This window comes from Anoplophora glabripennis, unplaced genomic scaffold, assembly GCF_000390285.2.
Source record: "Anoplophora glabripennis isolate ALB-LARVAE unplaced genomic scaffold, Agla_2.0 scaffold9, whole genome shotgun sequence".
In the NCBI taxonomy this organism is placed as follows: Eukaryota; Metazoa; Arthropoda; class Insecta; order Coleoptera; family Cerambycidae; genus Anoplophora; species Anoplophora glabripennis.
Genome location: NW_019416258.1, coordinates 1,234,066 through 1,259,364, shown reverse-complemented (window position 1 = coordinate 1,259,364; position 25,299 = coordinate 1,234,066). Strand labels below are relative to the sequence as shown.

The following is a 25,299-nucleotide window of genomic DNA, read 5'->3' as shown; positions in this document are numbered from 1 at the left end:
ATAATAAAACACTTGAAGAACAAAAACACTCGATAAACAGACTGACACAGTAGAGCACCAAGAAAAACAATAAAACTTGGTAGAACTAGAAAATGCCAAAATTAAACAAAAACAGAGAAGACACGTTAATGATGATAGCGATGATATATCAATATGATCTCACCTGCGTATGAGGCTATTCTTCCCGAGCATGCGCATTAGGAACAACACGGCTAATGTTAAATGTTTACTTTATTTAAATTTAAAAATATTCCTTTATATCGTTTTTTGTAAGTTTTAAGCACATTAGTGTATCTATTTTACGAAACACGTGTTGGCTGTTCTTAAATACTTCTAAATTTTTGTAAAAATAAATTAATTTGAAATTCTCCATTTCTATAGTAGCACAATATTAAAAAATTTCAGGATCTATACGGTGTTAAAATAGTATAAATGTCAGAGACATTAGACCGTAACTCTCAAATTAAATACACGCATGCGCTGTGACAAAAGTTTAAACAACTTCTGATTAAATTTTAGATAGTCACAGTAAAAAGCATATTTTCCGCATTCTAACGAAAATACTCGGCGGAAAAGCTAATATAAGGAAAATTAACACAGCATGAGTTATTATACATATTAACTGTATTTAGGAAATATTTTTTGATATATGATTTATTGGACTGTGGTTACAACCGAAGATAACAAGTACGTACTAATTGACATAGCATGGGTTAAATGCTGAACTACGACCAGGCAATTTATTGCAGGTGGGTATCCGTATGATATGGTTTGATGTCTACCCACGCTCTGCTGCGGAGTATCGCGCAAGCCGTCAGCAAACGGACATAGACGTCCTTCAATAGTCTGGTGGCACCAATTGGAAATAATTGTCCACCGTCTTGAACATTTTTTAGATATCACAGCCATGACATTTTCGTATCGATTTAAAGTCTAAGTATATTAAATACAGACGGACGGCAATGAGGGTTAACCGTTTGACCTGCTTTTATAAACATTGTCAGGGGATGGCGAGTTGATTGGATAACCGCAAACGTGGCATCTGGGGATCGGATATCACTGCGTGAGAAAGGTTTTTCGAAAGGAAAATTCAGTGACATAGTTTTTAGACAGATAAAGCAGTATAAATGTGGTAGTGCTAAAAAGTTTAAAATCAAACGGTAACTATTCCCTATATCGTTCGATTTCTTCATTGTTTGATCTAATGCGCTCATTTTTTTATAATCAAAATAATATAATTTAAAATTTCTTGTTAATCATTGTATTAATTTCTTTGCTTTAACACAAGGGGTTTACGAAAAGTTACTGCGGGTGCTCATATTACTATATTTGTCCTTGTTATATTGTCTTTATGATTTTAAAGAAATAATGCTATGTCTAGATCACTATGAGTTAGTTTTCGTAAACCCCTGTATAGCTACATATTGTAGGCAATGTTGTACAACCTTCGCGGTAATTCGAAATTTATTATTTTTTATTTATTTTTTATCCCTTAACATTTTTTTTTGCTACACTACTACTGACAATCATCATATTGTGTCCAATCTAATTTGTGTCCAACAATCCGTAATCTTCCGTTGTACACGTACTTACGGGACACTCTGTATAAAACATCTACACTTGTCTTCGAGTGTTCTACCGTCATCTAAATTTTTATATGTCAATTCCCTATTGTTTTTTTGCAATACGTGAAGTAAATTATATGGGTATTTGCATACATCGAATTTATAACGCACATTCATAAAAAGTAGCTTGACTAACCTGAGATATATACGTACGTCTTTACATTCATAATTTGGTATTGGTGTAAGTTTTATATAGACCAGACGGCAACCAAAGGTTATATTAATTTAACACTATTTCGGTAAGTAATATATTTTTACAAGCACGTTCTCAATGAGTCGAATTTTAAACTATGACAGGTCAGATTGGACGAATATCAGATGTATTTCTATAACGACTATATTTTAGATTGTCAAAGTTTTTTTCGTAAATAGTTTTATACAGATGTCTAATAAACGCCACGCAATAAACCCACGTATCTGTTTTTTTATGAGTGAATTAATGATGTTAAAAAAAATATGTACTACCCATGTTGAAACCGTTTCCGCCCCCAACCGGTCCGCCAGGCGAGCCGTCCCTGGAACAGCCCTCACGTGGGTTCGCGTTCAGATTGGTAATGTCGAGCGAAATTTTTAGCAATATGACAGCTGTTCTCAACGCTATTTCCCCATGGTGGTGTTGTGACTGCCTCACTTTTTTAGGTTCGACGCCACCGTCTTATCGAGGGTTACGTTGAATAGGTTGTCGATGTGTCAGTGAGGCTTCCGGCGAAGAAGGACACGGACCACCACCTCGGATATCGTAAGTTTCTGGATCTCTACCCCTACCGGTGAGTTTGAAATGACAGCTCTATTTTCACCCGCTTCTTTATTTTTTTGATGGCAAAAAATGCTTCATCTTTTATTGTCCCACTAAAAGGAAATAGATAGATTTAATAATGAATTACAAGTAACGTCTCTTAAAGCATTTGTTATATTTTACTTGTTTAAATTTATAACACGTTCGATATTCATATCGTACATTGCTAAGAATATTCACGTACTATAATAAAAAAACTATTAATTATAAACCGCAAATAATATTTTTATAGAATAATAAAACATATTTTTTAATAATTTAATTAAAAGTGCATAACGACTTTTTCATTTCATTCCTATAAAATTGAAATAACATTTCGGGCGAAGATTAAAAGCTTTTATGATTGTACGAGGTTATAATTATGTTACCAGACAGCGGATGAATATATTTAAAGTATTAATCATAAGTGAATATTGATTCTGTAACAACAAATAATTTTATCTTTCATCAAGACAGACTGATTAATAAATAACAATTAATATTTTATTCTAAATAATTTAATGATTTACTGCCATCCATGGTGAAATAGAAATGAAAAGGTACATTTAACTTAGGGATATTGATCCAGAGCCCATCTGAATATTAAATTTTCTATAAACTGTAACTTAAACGCTTTATTTGTATTAATAAAGGACGTAGGTATACAATTTCCTTGTTATTGTTGCTTTCAAGGATTTGTTTGAAATTACCAAGTATTATACTGGTAGTTTTATAATATACTAAACAAAAAAAGTGACACAGCTAGGGTGTAGAATATACCTATCGCAATCACTAATAATCTGCGTAAAAAATGAATTAGAAAGGAAATATATATATTAGATCAGATCCGTAACTACATTAAATCTATGGTCGTTATTAAAAAGTATTAAATAAATTCGACAATTTTTTTACGTCAGTTAACCGGCAGGAATGTAAAATCTAGTTATAGGACACTGCTTCAGCTATACAAGCGTATTTTGTTTCAAAACTAATTGAAAAGACACATTGTTTATTTGTGGCATAGTTTGTTTTTTTTTTCTTTATTTTTTGTCACCTGCGAAAAAATTTTAAAATTAATAAAATAAACCCCTACACTGAGAAAAACAGATAAATACAAAAGGTAAAAAGCACACTGTGTCTTAAAATGACGGAACAAAATTCATTTTTTTCCAGTTCAGATTTAAAAAAATTGCTGAAACAGGTCAATTAATAAATAGAAATTGCCACTTTTCTGCAAAAAAATTGTCTTTTATGTCTACTGACGACTATTTCAAATAATCATAGTCTCTTCTGTACTTTAAAAAACGTACATACTCTTTATTAACCTTTTTCTACTTACTTTAAAGTTTTTTTTCTCAAAAAAAAAACACATCGATAAACACATAAAATTCACCAAAGTACGTAGGTAGGTATAGCGTGAATCGTTTTAGTTCCAATTCATTCGTCGTTAAATTATTTTGAAAAATGGTTGCCCTCAGCCAACTTCAACTTATCGAAGTGCTCAGTTCACAGAACTCTGAAGTCTCAAAAGTTGCATCCTTACAAAGTTAACGTCTTGCAAGAACTATGGGCAGATGACACAGACAGAAGATTACAGTTTTGCGAGGAAATTAGAAATTTATTTGAAAGACAAACCAACTTAAAAAAATCACATAATTTTCACTGATAAAACAACTTTTTTCCTAAACGGAACCGTGAACAGGCAAAATACTAGCTTTTGGAACCCAGAAAATCCGCATTGGATGCAAAAAAAAACATACATGGCCGGGAAAAGTGAATGTTTGGGCTGGAATAGTAGGAAATCGCATACTGGAATTAATTTTTCCAAACCCTAATGAGCACGATATGCCTGCTGGTGATGTCTGGTTCCACATTTTCGCCACGATGTAAGAAATTACCTTAATGAAATTTTCCCAAATTCGATGGATAGGCAGAAGAGGGCCGCTTGAATGGCCACCACGCTCTCCTGACTTAACCCCACTAGATTTTTTTGTGGGGTTATCTAAAAAGCAAAGTGTATGTGAACTGACCAGACACTATCGAAAGATTGAAAAATTATATCGGAGAAGAAATTCGAAATATAAAGGCGGTTTTCCACTAAACAGACAAAACACAAACTTGTGTCGAATAAAACAGAACTGTAACTTTTCGCAAACTTTTTGAAGACTGGCGTGTTTTGCGACTAGGGTTTCTGATTTCTCGGCCTATTTTTTTTCTCGGGTCTCGAGAATTCTCGACTAGGAATTCCCGGGAATTCTCGAATTCTCGAGAAATTTTTAAAACTTAAAAAAGTTATAATTTTGGTATTGCAATGCGAAATATAAACATGCTATTATACTTAACAATCATTATTAACATTTATTATTTATTCAGTATTTTTATTAATTACTTATGTTTCTACTTCTACTAACAAAACTAAATTAAACTTTGAGTTTCTTCTTAAAAACCTTTAACTTGTTTTTTTATTAAACACTCAATATACTTATGTTTATTTCAATGTTTTTGAATCGTAGTTTTCTTTCAATAATAATTATTAATAATCATTAATCATGCAATCTTTTAATTAAATAAATAGTAAATAAGGAATTTACTTAAAAAAAAACAAGCTTTCATTTAAAGATACAAAAGCGTTCTTCCTATTAATTTATTACTTCAACATTAGGAATCTGCTTATAATAAAATTTCTACACAGACTTATAACTAGGTATGTACATTAAAAAAAAGAATCATCAAAGTAAAATAAGGCCTTAAAAACTTAAAATAAATAAATCATGAGCTGGTAGAGAAACCACTTTAACCGCTCAGTTATTTGTCGAGCAACGAATTGAACGCATGAACGAAACCAACTCCAGTCAAGAACTCGACACTTTTTTCTCGTCTCGAGTAAGGCCAGATTTCCCGGGAATTCTCGCTTCGAGAAGTCTCGACCAGAAGCCCTATTTGCGACAGTTGGAGTTTTGTTTTTCGGGTCCCGCTTCAAAAAAGCGGTTTTCCACTAAACGGACAAAACAAAAACAAAATACAAACTTGTGTCGAATAAAACAAAACTGTAACTTTTCGCAAACTTTTTGAAGACTGGCGTGTTTTGCGACAGTTGGAGTTTTATTTTTCGGGTCCCGCTCGAAAGCGGTCACATCAAAAGGTTTCGACGTGTTTTGAAACTCGAGTCTGTTTAGTGGAAACGGTCGTGTTGTGTTTTCTATTTAAGTAATCCAACCCAATATCTATGTCGGCGTTTTCTTCTTTCCAAAAACAATATTTTAATCATTCATGAATTATAGCTATTAAAAAATATATTTGTGTACGGTTAAGGTTACTTGGCTAGTATACAAACTAACTAACTAACCAAGTAAATACTTCAAACGTACATATATACACTTACTTTTTTTCCAAGGACTTCAGTATAAACCAACTATAACTAAGAATAAAAAAATCTTCTCTAAACATGTTGGTTGGTTATTGGAAAAATGTGTTCTGACTTCTTCGCGACAACCAGTGGAAAAGGACTGAAAACAAAAACAAAACTCGAACAAAATGTAGTCCGCTTGATGGAAACAAGAGTTTTGGGTTTGTTTCAGTTTTGTTTTTTTGTTTTTCAGGTTCTAGAAAACACAAACAGAACATAAACTCAACTGTCCGTTTAGTGGAAAACCGCCATAACACCAAATGTTATTCAAAACGTAATTGATAACTTTGAACACCGAATTGAGCATTGTGCAATGGTTAATGGGGGCCACTTTGAACATTTGCTGTAATAAAATAAAAAGTAATACTAAATTATTATTTTCATTTAATTCCTCCATTTTTTGACAACTATGACAAAAAAGTAATTCGTTTTTAGAAGGGCTATGTATACTAGTGATGCAACGAATGCCAGTTTTTAAGCATTCGCGAATGCGAATGCGAACATCTGTTGTTGACATTCGCGAATGCGAATACGAATATTCAGTTTTTAAATCTAGCGCCGTTTATCTATGATTCAAAATATGCCGCGCGTGACGCACATAATATTTCCGGTGACAGCGGCGCTAGAGGTTAAAGAAATTAGCGTTGTTAAGTTGGTAGAACGGTATTTTTGTATGATTGGAATTTTGTTTTGTTTTCGCTACCGGCTCAGATGAGTTTGTGAATTGTGAGGTTAGACTGTTGTTAGTTATTTCTTAATATGAGTAAATCAACTTCTAGTGAAATATCGACTTATTTGCCTAATATTGTTTTCACATTCTGTATTTTTCTTTCACGTTCATATTCGCAAAATATTCAAAGATATTTGCGAATGCGAATATCATAAATCAAACGAATATTCGCGAATGCGAATGCGGATATTCGTTACATCACTAATCTATTAAAAAAAATGTCTGTCTGTCAAACATGGTTCAAAAAAATAGAAAATATTGTAGAAAAGTCACAATTTCTATTTACTGATAGACCTGTTTCAGCGATTTTTTTAAATTTCAGCTGGAAAAAAGTATGAACTTTGTTCCATCATTTTGGTACACAGTGTTCAAAAATCAGTTTTCGTCTTTTAATTTTTTTTTTCACGGTATTACCTATTTTCCTTCCCCTAAATTTTGGTCGAACCCTATTGAATTATATGATCAAATTCTTTTTTTTTTTTAGTGTAATCGTTATACTCAATTTCAAGGTAGCCTGAAATAACCAAAATTAAATATTAATAAATAAAATGTTCTTATTGTAATTTAGTGGCGTTCAATTTGCGATTAATATTGACATGTTCCTTCAAACCTCGCCTTTGGAATTAAAAAGACGTTCTTACAGAACGTCTGTAAAAGCACAATACAATATCCTCTTTCCATCGCTTGCATAGATTTATAATCTATAATCATGCCAGAGCCGACCCTGTTGTTGTGAGTGGTTAAATCAAAGTATATAGAATTTGTTGGTATTCTGTAGCAATCATTTGTGATCGAACGTGGCAGTTAAAACAGTGGATGATGATTCTTAATTAACATGTATATATTACAGTACCTCGTACACTAAACGATAACAGGTATTTCTGTGTTTCTTAAATTTTTGCACGCAAGTGATACTGACGATAAGTAGATTTATTTAAATATGCATGGAACAGGTAACAAGGCATGCCGTAAATTTATGGCACTGATATTGATTTAATTTATAAATTATTCTAAATGGGACCCGCAATGTATGCGGAGCAATAGGAAATGAGAGCAGATAGCTTTGCGGGGCTTTTTTTTCGAAATTCAGATCAGAAACTTGTAGATGCACAGTTGCACGCTTGGCAGCAGGGTCGCCAGCTTGGCCAGTAGCACGGGAGATTTTTATATGGAAAGTTAATAATCAGATAAATATTCATTTTGACAGTTAGTAGTTAGAATATAAAATTTCATATGTACAAGTATAAACGCTAATATTATGAATTGTGAATAATTAAAATGAATATAATTAAATTTAATACATGAGCAATAAAAGTTGTTATCGATAAAACGTCGACATTCTGAAATTTGTGTTTTCTACTAACCACCTAGTTTTGAATTGTTTGAAATAATTTTTTTGCGAGCGAGTTTTAGTTTTTTGTAACTGAGAAAATTAAAAAATTATTACCAACCAACCCTTGCGCCAGAAAGACCAGTCGAAGGTTGTTTTTTAAATGTTAAATAGTCAGTATCATAGAAATTGTGTTGACAAGTTTTTGAAGATTGTTAAACAACAAATTCTGTGAAATAATAAAGAGAAATTACACATACTACAATAAAATTGCCGTATATTATCAGAAAAATTGAAGGGAATAAGTAACAATAGAATTTTTTTAACGGGCCAAATAATAGCGTGCAAAATTTACAAACAAATGTATTTGTAGCATACGTAGCGTATGCAATAAACATTGGATCCTGGAAATGTGAATAGATGGACACAAACTGATAAATAAAAAAATTGAAACACGCTTGGGAAAACATTCATATAATTCAAGGACGTTTGGCGAAAACTTTGGAAAAGAAAAGTAATAATGAAAATGAAAAGAAACCCCATACGAGCTACAAACAGAATATTAATGCAGGCGACGGAGGTTCAAAAACATAGTAATTATGGTAATTTTTTCACAAATCGACTACAAATAGGAAAAAATATTATTTAAATTTACATCGTAAAAATGCTTTTGTATTTTTTTTCTGCAATATCTCGATTTAGTCGCACTTTGCGAAGAAAATACAAGAGATCATTTTTGTTTTAAATAAAATTTTCTACAAGACAGCGTCGCTTCAATTTTGTTATTGCAAAAAAAATTGCAATTAACAAAAAACGGCGATACTCGATGTTTTCCTATTTCCAAATTTTCCGGTAAATATGACGTATATCTTTTAATAACTCAGTAACGACTCGTTTGTCTAATAGAGGGTTTCAGAAGCTTATTTTTTAGAAAATTTACAACAATTTTAGGAGAAACATCGACTTTTGCCATTTTTTGTTAATCGCAAAATTATTTTTACAAGAAAAACATTGGAGCGACGTCATTTGCACAAAATTTCATTTCTGCACAGTGAGATTTTTTAGTTAGGCAGAAATAATTTCATGAAAACAACCCTTTAGCAGGGTTAATTTGATTTTTAGCTCTCGTAGGCGGTAAAATACCCAAATAATCAGAGAAAAGATTTCGCGACTATATTTAGAACATAAAAACGTCTGTCGTCAGTTTCAACGCCATTATAACATACAGACAGGTGAAAGTTAATAAGGACACTAAATTTATCGCGGCCTGAAAGTTTTACTCCAACGTAATACTAAAAATTTATATTAACATCAAAATACATCCGTACAACATACATTTTAGACAAAACATTTAACTAGAATTAATTAATATATGAAGGTTGCACAATCATGGTGTTGTCTAGTATTCCTCATTTAAATATACTATCAAATTATTTACCTAATATATTATTTTATTTTGCGCAAATGTAGTACAGGATATACATATAAATATGGAAAAATATCTTCAGATGTTCACCAAATAAAATTCCTACAAATATTTGGTCTCAACCCTTTATTTCCAACATACACAGCTTTAAACATACATAACGGAAGAAACACGTTTTGAAATGTAGGTAATAGACCTTTTTAGTAGTGACGTCACATTCGCCAAATAATAGGCAACCCAATAGTACACATTGTTATGAAGAATTTCCCGATATTTTTACTAGATCGATTTTCGAGCTTATGTACTTTGGACATAAGTTTAAAAAAAATTTCTTCTTTGTCGCGTTCCTAAATATCGCGAAATTCTAGCAATATTAGAAACATTTAAGAAGTTCTAAACCCCAAGTGACAATCTAAAAGAATTATAGAACAATATTGACTTTTATAATAATTAATAAATTAAAATTATATCAATGTTACTGAGCATGCGCATTACAGATAATTTCATGTAGTAGCCTCGCAAGAAAAGTTTGGTATTCGTCAAGAGTATGTCTACAATAAACCACTTGAAGAAAAAAACACTCGATACTGACATACCACAACACCAAGAATAACAATAAAAATACTTAGTAGAAATAGAAAATACCAAGATTAAACAAAAGAAGAGAAAATACGCTAATGATGATATCGATGATATATCAAGATCTCACCTTCGTATGAGGCTATTCTTCTCGAGCCTGCGAATTAGGAATAACACGGCTAATGTTAAGTTTTTACTTTATTTAAATTTAGGAATATTCCTTTATATAGTTTTTTGTAAGCACATTAGTGTATCTATTTTACCAAACACGTGTTGGTTGTTCTTAAATACTTGGAAAAATAAATTTATTTGAAGTTGTTCATTTTTATGGCATTATGTAAATAGTACACAAGGGTCAGATTCCATCTGTACAATTTCAACTATGAAATTTGATGCGGTTTGCCTAAATATGTGACGTCACACTAAAAGAGTCTGTTGAAAAAAACTAATAGAGATAAACGAAGAAGGTTTTTTTGAAGAGCAGCGCCAACTCCGGAAATATTCCTGTCACACCCCGTATAACGATCTACATAATTCATATTGTCAGGCTTCGAGCATACGATGATTAATAATATCGTGTCGAGGCTTCTAAATTTTTTACTTAATTTAAAACAATAACTTCACCGCTTTGTATCAATTTAGTCAATACATGGCAGTTTAATTTTTCTTTTACTGGGTCGACCTTGCGGGACGAACGGGACCTTTAATTTTTTTTAAATCAATTTAACGTCTTGGCTATGCTAACCTACAAGAATTCCAGCTGATGTGGTTATGGCATGATACCGATTTGTATTTAATTAAACTATAATAAATCTAAATTAAAAAGCGGTGGAAAACCAGATATAAATAATATGTACGTTGATTAGCCCACTACTATAGTTAGAATGTGTGACTAGTAAGTGTTTGAGTAATAAAAAAATTGCGGTGTCGTTTACATTCATATATTCCAGTCACAAACGTTGGTAAGAAATGTTGCAATTTTATTTAAAATCTTTAGTTACATACAGGGCGTTCTCAATAATAATATTCAGTAGTTAACAATGAAACACCAACGATTCAAACCAAAATGATAAAGAAGAAATGTATGTCATCAAAAAGCCACTAGCGAAAGTAAAGAAAGTAGAATGAACGTTTAGGAACCCCTTGTCTGGCAACTTACAATCAACTGGCAAAAATTATCACCACAGTTCACATCGACCATAAATTTATGTTGCCTAAAATCTATTGCAACAGCATGCAAAGATTTGTCTGTTGCAAATTTGCAACATCCAAGGATAAATTGTGTGAAACTAACTAAAATATTTCTTCGCTTAGGATCTATAACTATTTTGTTTTAAAAATTACGATCCAATGTTGACCGAAATCCATAGCTGCAGTATGCAACAATTTCTGTCGTTGCAAATCTGCAACATGGTCCAGACAACACTTGAAAATGACAATGAATTTGCTAAATTACCCATCACAATCTCACAACAAAAGAAATCATAAATTGAAATAATCCAAAATCAATTGCAACAATTTGCAACATCTCCGAAATATTGCAACAAATTAAGTGGAACTAATTAAAATGTTTTAAAAGTTGCAATCAAATGTCGCCCGAAATCCACAGTGGCAGAATGCAACAATTCATGTCGTTGCAAATTTGCAACAGGTTTCAGACAATGTTTGAAAATGACAATGAACTGGCTAAATTACCTATCATGATCCCACATAAAGAGGAAATCATAAATTGAAGTAATTCAAAGTCGATTGCAAGAATATGCAACTATCTGCGTTCTTACAATTTTGCAACATGTTTATAAATTGAGTGTTACTAACTAAAATGTTCTCTCAAGAACTACAGCCGTTTTGTTTTGAAAATTACACTAAATTGTTGCCCAAAATGCTCAGCTCCAGGATGCAACGGTTTCTATTGTTGCAAATTTGCAACAAGGTTCAGAACAAGTGCTTGAAAATGACAATGAATTGGCTAAATTACCCACCATGGTCCCACATAAAGAGGAAATCATAAATTGAAGTAATTCAAAGTCCATTGCAAGAATATGCAACTATCTGCGTTCTTACAATATTGCAACAAGATTATAAATTGAGTGGTACTAACTAAAATGTTTTCTCAATAACTACGGCTGTTTGGTTTTTAAAATTACAGTAAAATGTTGCCCAAAATTCACAGCTGCAGTATGCAACGATTTCTGTTGTTGCAAATTTGCAACAAGGTTTAGACAATACTTGAAAATGACAATCAACAGAGAGTCACAAATTGAAATATTCCAAAATACATTGCAACATTATGCAACGATTACAATTTTGCATCAATTTCAAGAACTGGGTGAGACTGAAATGTTTCTTTGTTCAGAAACTATTTTGTTCTGAAAATTACATGACGGGTGCGTACAATTCACTGCGTGATATGCACCGATTTCTATTGTTGCAGATTTCTTTTAAGTCATAAATTAAATGGAACCAACATAATTATTTCTCCACTCGATTTGTATAAGGTTCAGATGACGCTTGAAAATTGCATTTAACTGGCTAAAATTACCCCTCATAGCATTGTATCAGTGGAATGCCACAATATGCAACGGAATGTGTAGCAAATTTGCAAGTAAACTGAGTAGGACTGACTAATTAAAATGTTTCTTGCTCAGGTTCCGCAACAGTTGTTTCCTGAAAGTTAGACAACTATTGTCTACAATCTACTGTTGTAAGTAATGAGTTTTGAGGTTGCAACAAATTTGCAACAAATCAAAATAAGTTGAATGGGATGAAATGAATTATTTCTCCAACTATCAGATAACTTTTATCTTAAAAATTACAATTACAGTCTCGAAAAAGTCATAATCTGAAGTTACCCCAAATCTGTTGCAACAATCGCTGTTGTTGCGAATGTAGCAGTTTATAAACTAAGAGAGACTAATTAAAATACTTCATCTCAGGTTCTACAACTGTTTTGCTGTTTATATTGAAACGCTGATTAAAATCCATTGTTATTGCAATATGTTACATTTCTGCCGTTGCAAATTTGCAATAAGTCATAAATTAAGTGTGATTTATCTACAATTTCTACAGATTTCGATGAAGCTTGCCTTGATTATTGCAAAATGCACTTGCATTAAAAGGAAGTTACAAATTAAACAATCCATTGCAACAACATGCAACAATCTATGTTGCAGATTTGCAAGGGGAGTTTATAAATTCAGGGCCAAGTGAATTATTTTTTTATTTAAATTCTAAAACCGCATAGAAGAAAAGTAAGAAAAATGATGGAGTAATAACGATAGGAAAAATATTTTCATCCTGTTGCTTATTATCCTTTAAAAACTGATACTTTGTACGTTGTACCTCTTTGAGGTTGTTATGAACTGAACCTCTCTGAATGATATAAGACGACATAACAAATACAATTTTTCTTGGCTCTAACAGGAATACAATAAGAAAATTTATTATCAAGTTTGTTAACCTCGTAAACACTGATTAAAATTTACATTGTATGGTTTCCAGCTTCTTTTCAGCGCGTATGTTCTCAAGGTATAAAACAGTCACTTTAGAAATACGTCGATGTAAAATGTTCTTAGTAAAACGCAATCAAGGATTTTAATGTGCCTCATGCACATAGGCGGACCTTTTTGCACAGGAAATCATCACTAATCTGCTAAATCGCCTTCACGTCGCTGAACACAATAGAATACAATTCTTACATTCGCTTGACCGTGCGAAAATTTTTGCGATATATACAGAGTGGACCATTTTCGCGCGGAGCATAAAGTATCTCAAATATATAATAATTGTACTGTTTAAAAGGTACTGTTGAAAGAGCAATCGATTTTTGAATGCATAACCCATAACCTTTAACACAACTTAAAGTAACTAAAAATGTAGTTATAATTTTGCAAAATGCACCGCTCTGTACAGGGCGAGGACTCTGTTTTGATCCCTCTGAGGCCTTTATTTTGATTCATTACATTTCTGTATATTTACTGATATATTACATACTTACTGTTCGTCGATGCACAAAGGCTGATTGCAGAATTAAAGTCTGGTGATGATAGTACCGTTTCCATATCTCTAGAACAATAAAAATATTTATAAATTATAGCTGAAAGCCAGTATGAAAGATAAGTAAAATCTCTAGTTTTTTTTATCATGTATCACTAGAACCCCTTAGAAAAAAATTTTTTGCAACGTTTATGCGCATTTCTCCATTATGTCATTCATCAATTATTACAATGCACTAAGAGTTGTGCAATTTGACACTAGATTTTTATGACGGAGGCATTAAAATTACTTTTCCCAGCTGTTAGCCATGTATTGATTATAAATAACGAGTTACCGTCGGTGGCGAAACAAAATATTTACGCGTGATGCTACACCCAATACAAAAATTCCTCCTCACACAATATAATAACGCTCCCTTTGAAAAAAATAAATTAAATGGCTCGCAAAAGAACTATGGCGCCCTGGGACTTTTATTTGGCACAGTTTTTTGTATTATTCGTATAACTAGAACTATAGCAGAGTCTGTCTTAAGTCTATACACCATGTATAAAAAACATGATTCATTTTTATCATCCATATAGTGGAGGAAAAATAGAATCTCACTTTATAGAATAAAAATAAGTGCAATAAAAATTTTCTTTAATTTAATATTTTTTAAGAAAAACCATCTCTAAACAATAATTTACATCTAAATACTGTATATTTATTATCAACAGACTGAATAACGAGTCAAATAAAAACAAATATGAATATTCTTCCATTGCCCGATAATATAGTCCAATAATTACCGTCTCATAAAACTGAACAGCTGTATTTTATACATATAATTCGTCCATGTAAAATGCGACTACCATACAAAAATGTCAAGACAATACGTTTTGTAAGACGAAAATAGTATAGAATTACAGATCACTAGCTATTAGTACTTCCCTTACAAGCTGGGCAATATTAAAAGATAATAACAGTTTTCCTGACGATTGTAAAATCATGCCTAGGTAATACCAGACCATATTTCCTTCGAAATTCCAATAAAAGCTTGGGCTTCGTCTGGCTGTTGAAAACTTTCCCACTTATTGTTCGAGGCTAAGAAGACCACATTCAATTAACTGTTTCCGTTTTATAAGGTTGACTAACCTGAAGTCAGTGAGAAGTTTCAAACGTGAAAAAAAAAAGGTTTGACTTAAACGCCTGTTTTTTGTTTTCGAGAAATTCAGAAAAATGGAGTAACGGTACATCGCAGTCGTCATTAAGCGTATTCTATAAATTATTCATTAATAACGTTTCCAATTTATATAAACACGTTTATTTGGCTTGTTAGCGAATTAAGCTAGTGCCAGCTGACTAAAAATAACATGACATCTCTTTTGCTATCCTAATATAAGAGTTATTGAAATTTATATTTGTAATTCAAATAACATAATTGTATACTCCTTGCAAATCGACGATAAGTTATTTATTGCAAATAATATACATAACGTATGTTGTCAAAATTTTTACTTTTGTGTGTACCGGCTATTAGCGATAAAAACGAGATATTTAAAGGTTGAGGATTGCAATGTGTGAATTAGATAAATATATCAACTTATTAATTAAATTTAAAACACACGAAGTTTAATTACTATGTTTCGATTCGAGAATATAAAAAAATCGGTGGCCCCGAGACCATTTCAGAGAAATTTTGTCTACCTGTTAAGTAATAAATCATGTATTTAAATGTGTAGAGAAAGGTTTTCACTTTTGAAACTATAAACTGTCCCAAGTCCTCAGATGTGTATAATTTGTACTATTCTGACTTTATCAAGAAAGCAGTTGACCTCACATAACATTTAACAAAAAAGAATAATCCTTACTCGTCTAAAATGCAGATTTTCAATTTTTCTACGACCGTTTCCTGGTTGGTAATTTTTCTGAGTAACAAGTTTTATTTGCATGAAAAATGTATCTTATCTTGCATTTCTAGTTTCAATTTAATATATTCACACGGTGACAGATTTATTCAAATTAGATATAACATGCATATTGTAAGAATCACCAGATCGTGTGTTAAAAAGTTTCGTGTGAAAATATCTTTTGTCTTTCAGTCCGTTAAAAAAAACTATAAATCACGGCGACAACAGTCTTGGAATATTAATCATACCGGTGAGAAATAAATATCTTGAGGATGCGTCATACATTGAAATTTAAACTTAAATGGATATTCTGTTTTCTCCATTTATTTTGACAAATAAAGGAAGAAACATATATACTGTAAAATCACAGAAAAGTCAAAACAATGAGCGAGTAAATATTTATATTTTTTCAAGAGTATCAGAAATATTGATTAGTCAAAATAGATATTGACTTAATTAAAAATAAGTACATATATGTGTGCAAGTTTGAATATGGGAATATTAACAAAAAGGGATTGATAATTATCGCACATCTCCAGCATATTTTCTCAGGCTCATTCTTAACAATAAAAGACTAACGTGAGAATTTGTTTCTATATTAATTTTAATAAGCTTATAATTGCTGTTGGATATTGCATGCTAGACTCATAATTAGGATTAACCCACATCGGTAATGGTAAATTGGAACATGTCAAACTGCTTACGTAGATAATAATCAGTATAGTGCTATATAAAAATTTAGATCTGCGGTGACATTGCCAGAAATCGTCAAGTTTAATTAGAGTTAAATGGTGTCCAATTCTATTTCAACCAAATATACGGGGTGTCCTGAAACTATGAGACTTATTGTTGGTATTAAACTATACCTTAAAAAATAAGTCCTAAAGAGCTTATTTCGTCCTTAGACTAGAAAATCCATTATGACTTTTTTATTTGCAGTTTTCAGAAGAAGCAATGTCAAACATCATTAAGAAACCTTACTTTCAATAATGTTTCTGAGAAAAAAGAAAACTCAATTTTTTGGGCACCCTTCAAAATGGTTAAAGTTTAACTTATTTTAGAGTATAAATGAAGATGTAAGAAAATTTATGAAATTTAAAAATGATAATTTGTTCAAATAACAGTAAAGTGAACTTCTTTGTAAGAATTTTTTAATGACAATCGAAAGCGGCCCATTCACAAACAGAAAATTTGTTAAGCATTTGATCCAAATGTAATTTAAATAATTTTTTATAGTATTTGAAGAATACGGAAGAGGCACCTCTCCCAAAAAAATTAAATTTGTTACGCCATTGATGGCTTTTTGACGGTTACTCTGTATTTAAAATTGTATCTCTAACAAAAAATTTAATTATTTTAGAGATATTTTCAAAAATTGCTCATTTTTCGAATAAAGTGAAAGATACCGCTTTTCTTAATAATGATAATTAAATGCACTTATCGCATTTCTAAATTAGAGGTATTTTTAAAATGTAAAAAATAATTACAATTACAATAAAATTTCTATCATTATAAAGTTATTATCTTCGTATGTAGGTATTTCACAAAATTGAGATATCTGGCAATCGCCTACTGACAACAGCATACAACATATGCGGGGAAATGACTCTCTCCGCAAATTATTTGAGAATATATGCGTCTTCATTTCCTATTCCGCATGTAATATGAATCAGTGGTGGCCTGGTGTTGGAAAGTTCGACCACAATCTTACATAACACGAAATAATCGCATTTTTGTACACGCACCCGTTCCAGTATGTTACCGGCGACGAAAGAAAAAGATAAAAATTATTGTATGGGTCGCATAGGTGCGAATGCGTCTTTGGGGAACTAAAAGTGCTCGTTATTTTTCAGATTGAGTGGCGAACCCTACATACAGAAAATGCTAGGACCGTTCTGTCAGAAGCATTTTACGTTAAAACAATTTTATCCAGTACACGATGATCCCCACACGTTTATTTATTCACAGGTAAGTAATTTGCTAATTAATTTTAAATTTATGTTTTATTATGTGAAAATATTTTTAAAATATAATTAATTACTTAACATGTTCATTAATAAAGAATGCTTAAGTCAGTTTTCAATTTTAAAGAGGCATATTTTTTATTTAGAAATTCTAAACTTGCTCAAAAAATTACTGTACATTTTTTTATTTTGTGTGTGTTTCTTTATTAAATGAATTTGAAATTTAATAAATGAATCCTACACAATAATAAAATCTAGAATGTTTAAGAATAGTGTTAATAGTGTTACAAATTATAGTAGGTTATTTAAGAAAATAAAAAAAAAGTTCATATAGAGCATATATAGGAAAATGATGCAAGATGTAGTGCGGCATGAAAAATTTATTGGATATGATTATTATTATTTTAACTTCCAGACAATTGGAAGGATGGTTGAAAACATACAACTTTTTTGCAGACGGTTTAATGAGATTGTTGTCTCAAACAAAAACCCAACTTTTTGCAATGTTACTTCTCCCAGTTGCTGCTAGGTATAAAATTGTAATATTAATAGTTAAATGTAAATTTAAAATTATATTATATATTAGTAGTGTTAATTATAAAATGTTAAGTGCATAATAAAAATAATAGACTTTCGGTAACGACAATAAATATTTTGATACATATTAAGGTACTGGAAAGAAAACGACCGACTAATATTAGATTACTTTATGTTAAGTTTACTGACATTTGATTGATTACACACACACACAATTTTTTTTAATAATACTCTTCAATAGAGTATTTTGACCCGCTGAAAACGATGGGGCCATCAAAAATGCTTCATCACGTCAGGAATTTTTCCCTAACCTAAAAAATTGCTCAAAATCAGTGATCTTGATTTTTGTTAAAATAGCACAGACGTGTTAACAAAATAAAAACTTAAAAATATATGAGTACATTAAAATAAGTGTAAAAAAGTTTCTAAACACACTAATTTTTTCAAAACTTTAGAGAAGTTCCTTCTTAATTATTATTATCTGAGGTAGAAGTTTGTAACACCATATCTAAAACACCTTGTACATGTAGGTAGTAAAAATTGCAACACGTTTCCTTGGGAGAAACGTTTTCTAAATTAAGTAAACATCCTAAGCAAACACTGTTCTTGGTTATTAACGTCGACTTTCTTTTATAATGTATTATTCTTCATCTGGTTATAAAACGTATATATGAAGAATAAATTTAAAACTGAAAATCATCCAATACATTACAATAAATATTTCTATTCAAATTCGACCAATTCAGACATAGAACTTTGATCTTAATGTCCTTGAAGTTTTTGAATTCTTTGACTCCTTTTGTTTAGGTGGTACAAACAGTTTATATTAATTGCCAGTATTAGAACACAGTAAAATGTCAATGTCCTACGCCGCGACTTTATAGTTAACATATTTTTGCAAATTAAATTTTATCCTGCGATTGAATTTGTAATCAAATATGTACAACGTTTTTGTCAAGTATAATTTTTACATTAATTTACATAAAAATGGACAATTGCCAATTTTTACATATTTACAGTATCTTTTAAAAAGTGTTTATAATTCCAACTTTAAGATTTCTAAGAATTACTTCCTCACCTTCCTGTGTATATTTTTTTCTAGTGGCAGCGCGACAAATCAAAGCCAAACCTGCTCTATCTGACATATCGCACCATAATGGCCCTACTATTTCTAGTAACCTGGTTGATAACTATCTTTAGAGAAAGTGAAGGTGGAATATGGCCTATATTCCTCACAAACTGGGGCTACACGGTCTGTACCACGCAGGCTGTGATGGCATTTGGTATACTAGCAACTTACGTTCTGGCCCCCCGTTTCAAAAAGTTGCCTAATTTGAGAGAAAATACACTGAAAGCGTACCCTGTGTACTGGGTTCTGTATACCATAGCGACTCCGTTGGCTTTTGGCATCACCTTCATGTACTGGGTCGTTATATATGATGGTAAATGTTTTGTTATACGAGTATTCAGTTATGGCGACACTGTTGGTAATTTTTTTAGAACTGACAAATAAAACACGAACAAATTGCTTGCTCGTTCTTGAGTCTATATAAAGCCGTTTAGTGACGCCATAATTCCAATACATCATTGCAACAATAATCATAAAGAAATAAAGTCTACAATTACTAGAAGATGCTAAAAAAAAATACATTTTTAGCCAAAAAAATGACATTTGATGCTATGAACTACTTTGTCCATGGAAACAATTCCATAATGATGATGATCGACTTGTGGATAGTATCGCAGCCTACTAGAATTTTACATTTCGTGTACCCCGCAGTTTTAGGGATAATGTACACCATATTCAGTATTATTTATTATGTCGAAGGAGGAACTACAAAGTAAGTAAATTTTTATTCGTCTCACAAAAAAAGTAGCAATTTTTTTCTTGTACATATGATTTTAAATACAAAATAACCATCAGAAGTCAAGAAAAAGTTGTCGAAACAAATTTAAATTTTCTAAGAAAATTAAAAATTCCTACGCCAATGTTTCTTTTAAACTTTTCATAATTGCACTGTCTTTAAAATCGTATATCCAACAAAACATAAACATTTTTTGCGATATGAATGGTATAGGAGTTATTTTCTTTCAAATATGTGGCAACCTTATTTTAAATACAAAAAATTATAACTGAATATTATGCAGGATTTTTAATTACGATGTTTCTTGGTATCTCCGCCAATGGTTGACAGATTTATGTACCAGCCCAGCAAATTTTTGTCCATGCCCATAACATAGCTCTACAAGAAAAAGTCTTGTGCAAATGACCAGAATACATTATTCCTAGGTATTTCGAGAATTTTCTAACAAAAAATGCTTAAAATCCCACAAAATTGACAAATCTGAAACTAGTGGTCAGATCTTTATATTGCCATGTATCTTTATTCACTGGACACGAATCCGAGGTCAGAGTTGGCCGTAAGGTCACAAATCCTTCCTAACCTTGAAAAAGTTTAAAAATCCACCAAATTAATAAATTAGCTTCTATAATCCAGGTATGATTTAACAGCGACTGAAAATCGTGATCTGACGTATGTATTTTAACACGCTGAATCCGAATCCGATGTCAGAATTACCCCAGCAAATCACCAGAATTTTCTAACCTAAAAAAAAAACTTAGAATCGCTAATATTCTCGAATTTCGAGACTATTACCGATTGTAGGCTATATTTTCAAGTTAGAAAATTCTGGAGATTTGCTGGGGTAATTCTGACATCGGATTCGGATTCAGCGGGTCAAAATACACGGAAATAATGTATTCTGGTCAATTGCACAAGAGTTTTGTTTGTGGAGCTGTATAATAACCTTTTTAGTAGTGACGTCACATACGCCAAATAATAGGCAACCCCCTAGTACACATTGTCATGAAGAATTTCTCAGTATTTTTACTAGATCGATTTTCGACCATATGTACTTTGTACATAAGTACTAAAAAAATCTCTTCTTTGTCATGACCTTAAATATCGCGATATTCGGGCAGTATTAGAAATATCTAAGAAATTTCAATCCCCAGGTGACAAACTAAAAGAATTATAGTTTATATTTTTAAATTTATAGAACAATATTGACTTTTATAGTAATAAATTAAAATTATAACAATGTTACTGAGCATGCGCATTAAAGATAATTTCATGTAAGCGAAGTAGCCTCGCAAGCTCGCAAGGATACAATTCAAGAAAAGTTTGGTTCTGGTTAAGAGTACGTCTATAATAAACCACTTGAAGAAAAAAAACACTCGAAAACAGACTGACAGCAGAGCACCAAGAAAAAAATTGAAAAATACTTGGTAGAACTAGAAAATGCCATGATTAAACAAAAGAAGAGAAAATACACCTGCGTATGAGGCTATTCTCCCTGAGCATGCGCTAATGTACAATTTTTACTTTATTTAAATTTAAGAATATTCTTTTACATCGTTTTTGCAAGTTTTAAGCACATTAGTATATCTATTTTACGAAACACGTGTTGGTTCTTAAATACTTCTAAATCTTTCTAAAAATAAGTTAATTTGAAATTATTCATTTCTATAGTATCTATGTAAATAATAAACAAGGGTCAGAATTTCCACTATGACATTTGTTGCGGGTTGCCTTAATATGTGACGTCACATTAAAAGAGATATGTATGCAAATAAAACTAATATACATATATATTTTTGTTTTTCAACACCCCTGTGTGTTTTGGACACATATTTATAGAAACATTTTTATTAATTTGTTCTGTAGAATCCATCATTTGAGTTTAGCAGAGTATATCATTAACACCCTGTATATTGGATAGCCCATTTAGATAGTGCATATATTGGGATCTTAGAAACTCTAAAGAGGGCAGGAGTGGGCACTCCAGAAAAAAAACGTTCCTGAAACAAAAACCCGATCCAGATCATAGTGAAATTGTATGCAAAATGTTGTTGCGATCCCTACTTAACCGTTTTTCTATCTATTGTATTTTCTCTATTTTAGGGATGGGTCAAAATGCATATACAAGATCCTGGACTGGGAGAAGCCCATGCCGACAGCGCTAACCTGTCTGGGAGTTACAGTGTTTCTTATACTGTTACACCTTGTAGTGTTCCTCATATACAAAGTGCGGATCACCCTGTATGAGAGATGTTTTTCGTCGAAGCAGGACACGCCATCGGGTTTGACCGAAACTAAGAGACAAGCCGCATATGTGAATGAAGGAATGTCGCATGACGTCGTATGATCCTAAATCATACCCAGATTACGACCTCCCACTCGTCTTAAAGGCTTGGTTTCACACACAAAAATTTAATTCAGTTGATAAGAAAAAAACGATTGTGTGTTAAGTTTGTGTAAAAAATATTTTTTTACTTGGGAAAACATATATACAGGGTGTCCATGAAATATATAACATTTTTTTTAGACGGATATAATGATTGGCAGTTTTGTACTTTTTAAAGGTGATGTTTAATATTATTTATTACCATTGAGTATTATTATTAGTATACAGTGAACACAAAATATTGTTCATTTACTTACTGACATTTTATCTATGTCTTGGTATACCAGAAATGGCATTTCACATCCTGCTCGTTGTTTGTCAGAGTACACAAATAAATATTCTTTACTTTCACATTTACCTAATCCAAATGTGATAGTAAATTTTTTATTATCCACATATTATAATGTGAATTTTACTTTTCATGTGGTTGTTCACTTCCAGCAATGATTTTGCATATGCCCTGTAATTATTGCCCGCTATACACTGTCGAAAATAATAAGATTTTTGTATTTTTCGTTTTTTTTTTACTGTGAAGCACTCCGAAATTTTTTACTTTACCACTAAACATAGGATTTTTTGAACGTCAGGTAGCTGACAGCATCAAACCCCTTTGTAAACTAAATAAATCTTTTTGGACTGATTCTAAAGAACGTAAATTGGCACTGTAAAATTATCAACATTAGCTGTGTTTGGTGTCAGGTTTAATAAGAAACTTGCAAAAGTTTAGATTTCTGTTAATGGTATAAGGTGTTTGGCATTTTGATTTTCACAGTATTTGAATCAAATGAATTTAATTCCACATTTTAAGAAAAGTTTTATTGATGAACTTTTAGTTTAGTCTCTGAACCAAACGCAGCTAGTGACCTATATTAGAAAGTTGTTATGGGGCCTGAAAGCTCTACAAGTGAACAAATATATTAAATGCATACTGTTAATGTAATAAAAAAAACTGGTTGGTTATATGCAAAAGAATTTATGACGTCCGATTTTAATATGTCACCAAAACTTCCTATGCTTAGATATTGCGAGTGTACTGTACTGATATTTGTTCCTGAAGTTGTTATATAATAAAATACACATTTGCATTTACAAGAATGTTATTTTGTTGTTTGTATATATTTTGTATTATATGCGTTATATAATTAATAAATACAATGGTGAACATTAATGGAATAATTCGGTGACCATCTAAATTGAATGGGACCTAGCATAAATTTGTAAACGGAGATAAATTAAACATTACTTTGTCACACGTCACACTTCATTTGAATAACAAATATGTGAAGATCGTGGAAAAGTTACAAATATGTCAAATAGTTTCATATTTACAATGAAGTTTGCAACAATCAAATATTTAAGTTAAAATATGAAATTGTGAATGAGATTCATAAGAAAATTTGGTAGTTTAGTATTATTTATAGTACCTTCTAATCGGAATTAAATATGCACTTTAGTACTGTTGGTATATAACACACAAATACATTTTCACATGTCATAGAAACAATATATTATAATAAAATAACATTTCTACGTATTATAGCAGAGTCTACATATTTACGCATTTTGTAAAAGTACTGAGCATTGATCCAATATACCTTATTTGCTGATTTAGGCTATGATCCAATCAAGTTACTATGCTGTTCTCGATACCGGATATGCTAATGAAAATATTAAATTATGAAAATAAAAATCGATAAAAATATAAACTACAGTCGAGCGCCGTATTTTGGCTATTTATAATTTAGGGTAGTCTTTTATCGTAATTGCTGGATTTTTCAAAAAAACGAGTTATCAAACTCATTCGACGTGGGTGAACTAGATACCAATAAACAATTACACCTCACATAACGGTGCTATAAGAGGGAATACCTGTTTTAATTAAAAAAAGACAGCAAATGGTAGGATGCAAAAATCGTGTGACCGCGAAGGCAGCTAAAATGAAAGACCATGAGAGTGAGCCGGTTGGCAGTCTGAAGGGGACAGTAGTGAATAAAAAAACAGGACCGGCCTAACGGTATTCGCATTATTCAAATTCGAAAAGGACTAATTAAGTACCGGCCGCAGTGGTACAACAAGAAGAAGAGTTTAATTTAAAAATTGCTTCTGGTTTTGGTAAGAAACGAGGAATGCCACGCGAAATTCTTCGCCCAGTCGCCTGCATATCCGAAAAATTCCAGGTATAGAATTGTTCAAACCAGCGTAAGGTTTCATTTATTAGAAATTAATTATTAAACAAAGTGATATGTTGAATATTTGACAAATTATTATTGCTTGTTAGCGTCTAATCTAAGTTTATAGTCTAGTCAAAATAAATTTGAAAAACTTATAATGGATTTAAGGAAACGAGAAATTACTTAAAAAATCTCCAATGCTAAAACCGTAAAAAAGATAAATCAGTTTCAACAGCAAACGTTAAATCTGTATTTTACAATATTGATATATTACAAATCAAGGAATTAAAGTACATTTTAAAAGCGCATAAAGTGTAAAAGAATTGCTATGTACCCGGGACTAAAGTGCTTTTCAATTCTTTCATATTCGGGATTATACGCTTTAGTCCCTTGGTATATAATAGTATTATATACTGAATTGACATATATCACAAACATCAGATATAGATATCTTGTTCTAATACACTCTAACGGCTGCCAAATTACCTTGGCGACCATTTGAATTGCATTAATGTTTGTTTGTTTTTCTTAGAGGGATTAAAAATAAATTTAAAAGCACTTTAGTCCGAGATATATACCTACGCTCATGAGCGCCCACAGAAAATTTCCTTAGCGGGGACCAA

General features: G+C 31.5%; 1 protein-coding gene across 4 annotated transcripts; it reads left to right on the top strand.

The window, feature by feature from the left end:
* Positions 1 to 1,091: 1,091 nt before the first annotated feature.
* Positions 1,092 to 23,573, top strand: LOC108909035 (protein rolling stone-like). Of its 4 annotated transcripts, XM_018713266.1 has the most exons (6): positions 1,092 to 1,160; positions 2,265 to 2,392; positions 17,610 to 17,724; positions 19,360 to 19,699; positions 19,915 to 20,098; positions 22,223 to 23,573. In XM_018713266.1, exons 3-6 carry the CDS (start codon positions 17,638 to 17,640, stop codon positions 22,464 to 22,466), a joined length of 855 nt encoding a protein of 284 aa, XP_018568782.1. In that variant the 5' UTR covers positions 1,092 to 1,160; positions 2,265 to 2,392; positions 17,610 to 17,637; the 3' UTR covers positions 22,467 to 23,573. The 4 variants fall into 4 exon arrangements, with proteins under 4 accessions (XP_018568782.1, XP_018568774.1, XP_018568789.1 ...); XM_018713258.1 differs by lacking the exons at positions 1,092 to 1,160; positions 2,265 to 2,392 and adding an exon at positions 7,322 to 7,411; XM_018713273.1 differs by lacking the exons at positions 1,092 to 1,160; positions 2,265 to 2,392 and adding an exon at positions 10,759 to 10,833.
* The last annotated feature ends 1,726 nt before the right edge of the window (positions 23,574 to 25,299 follow it).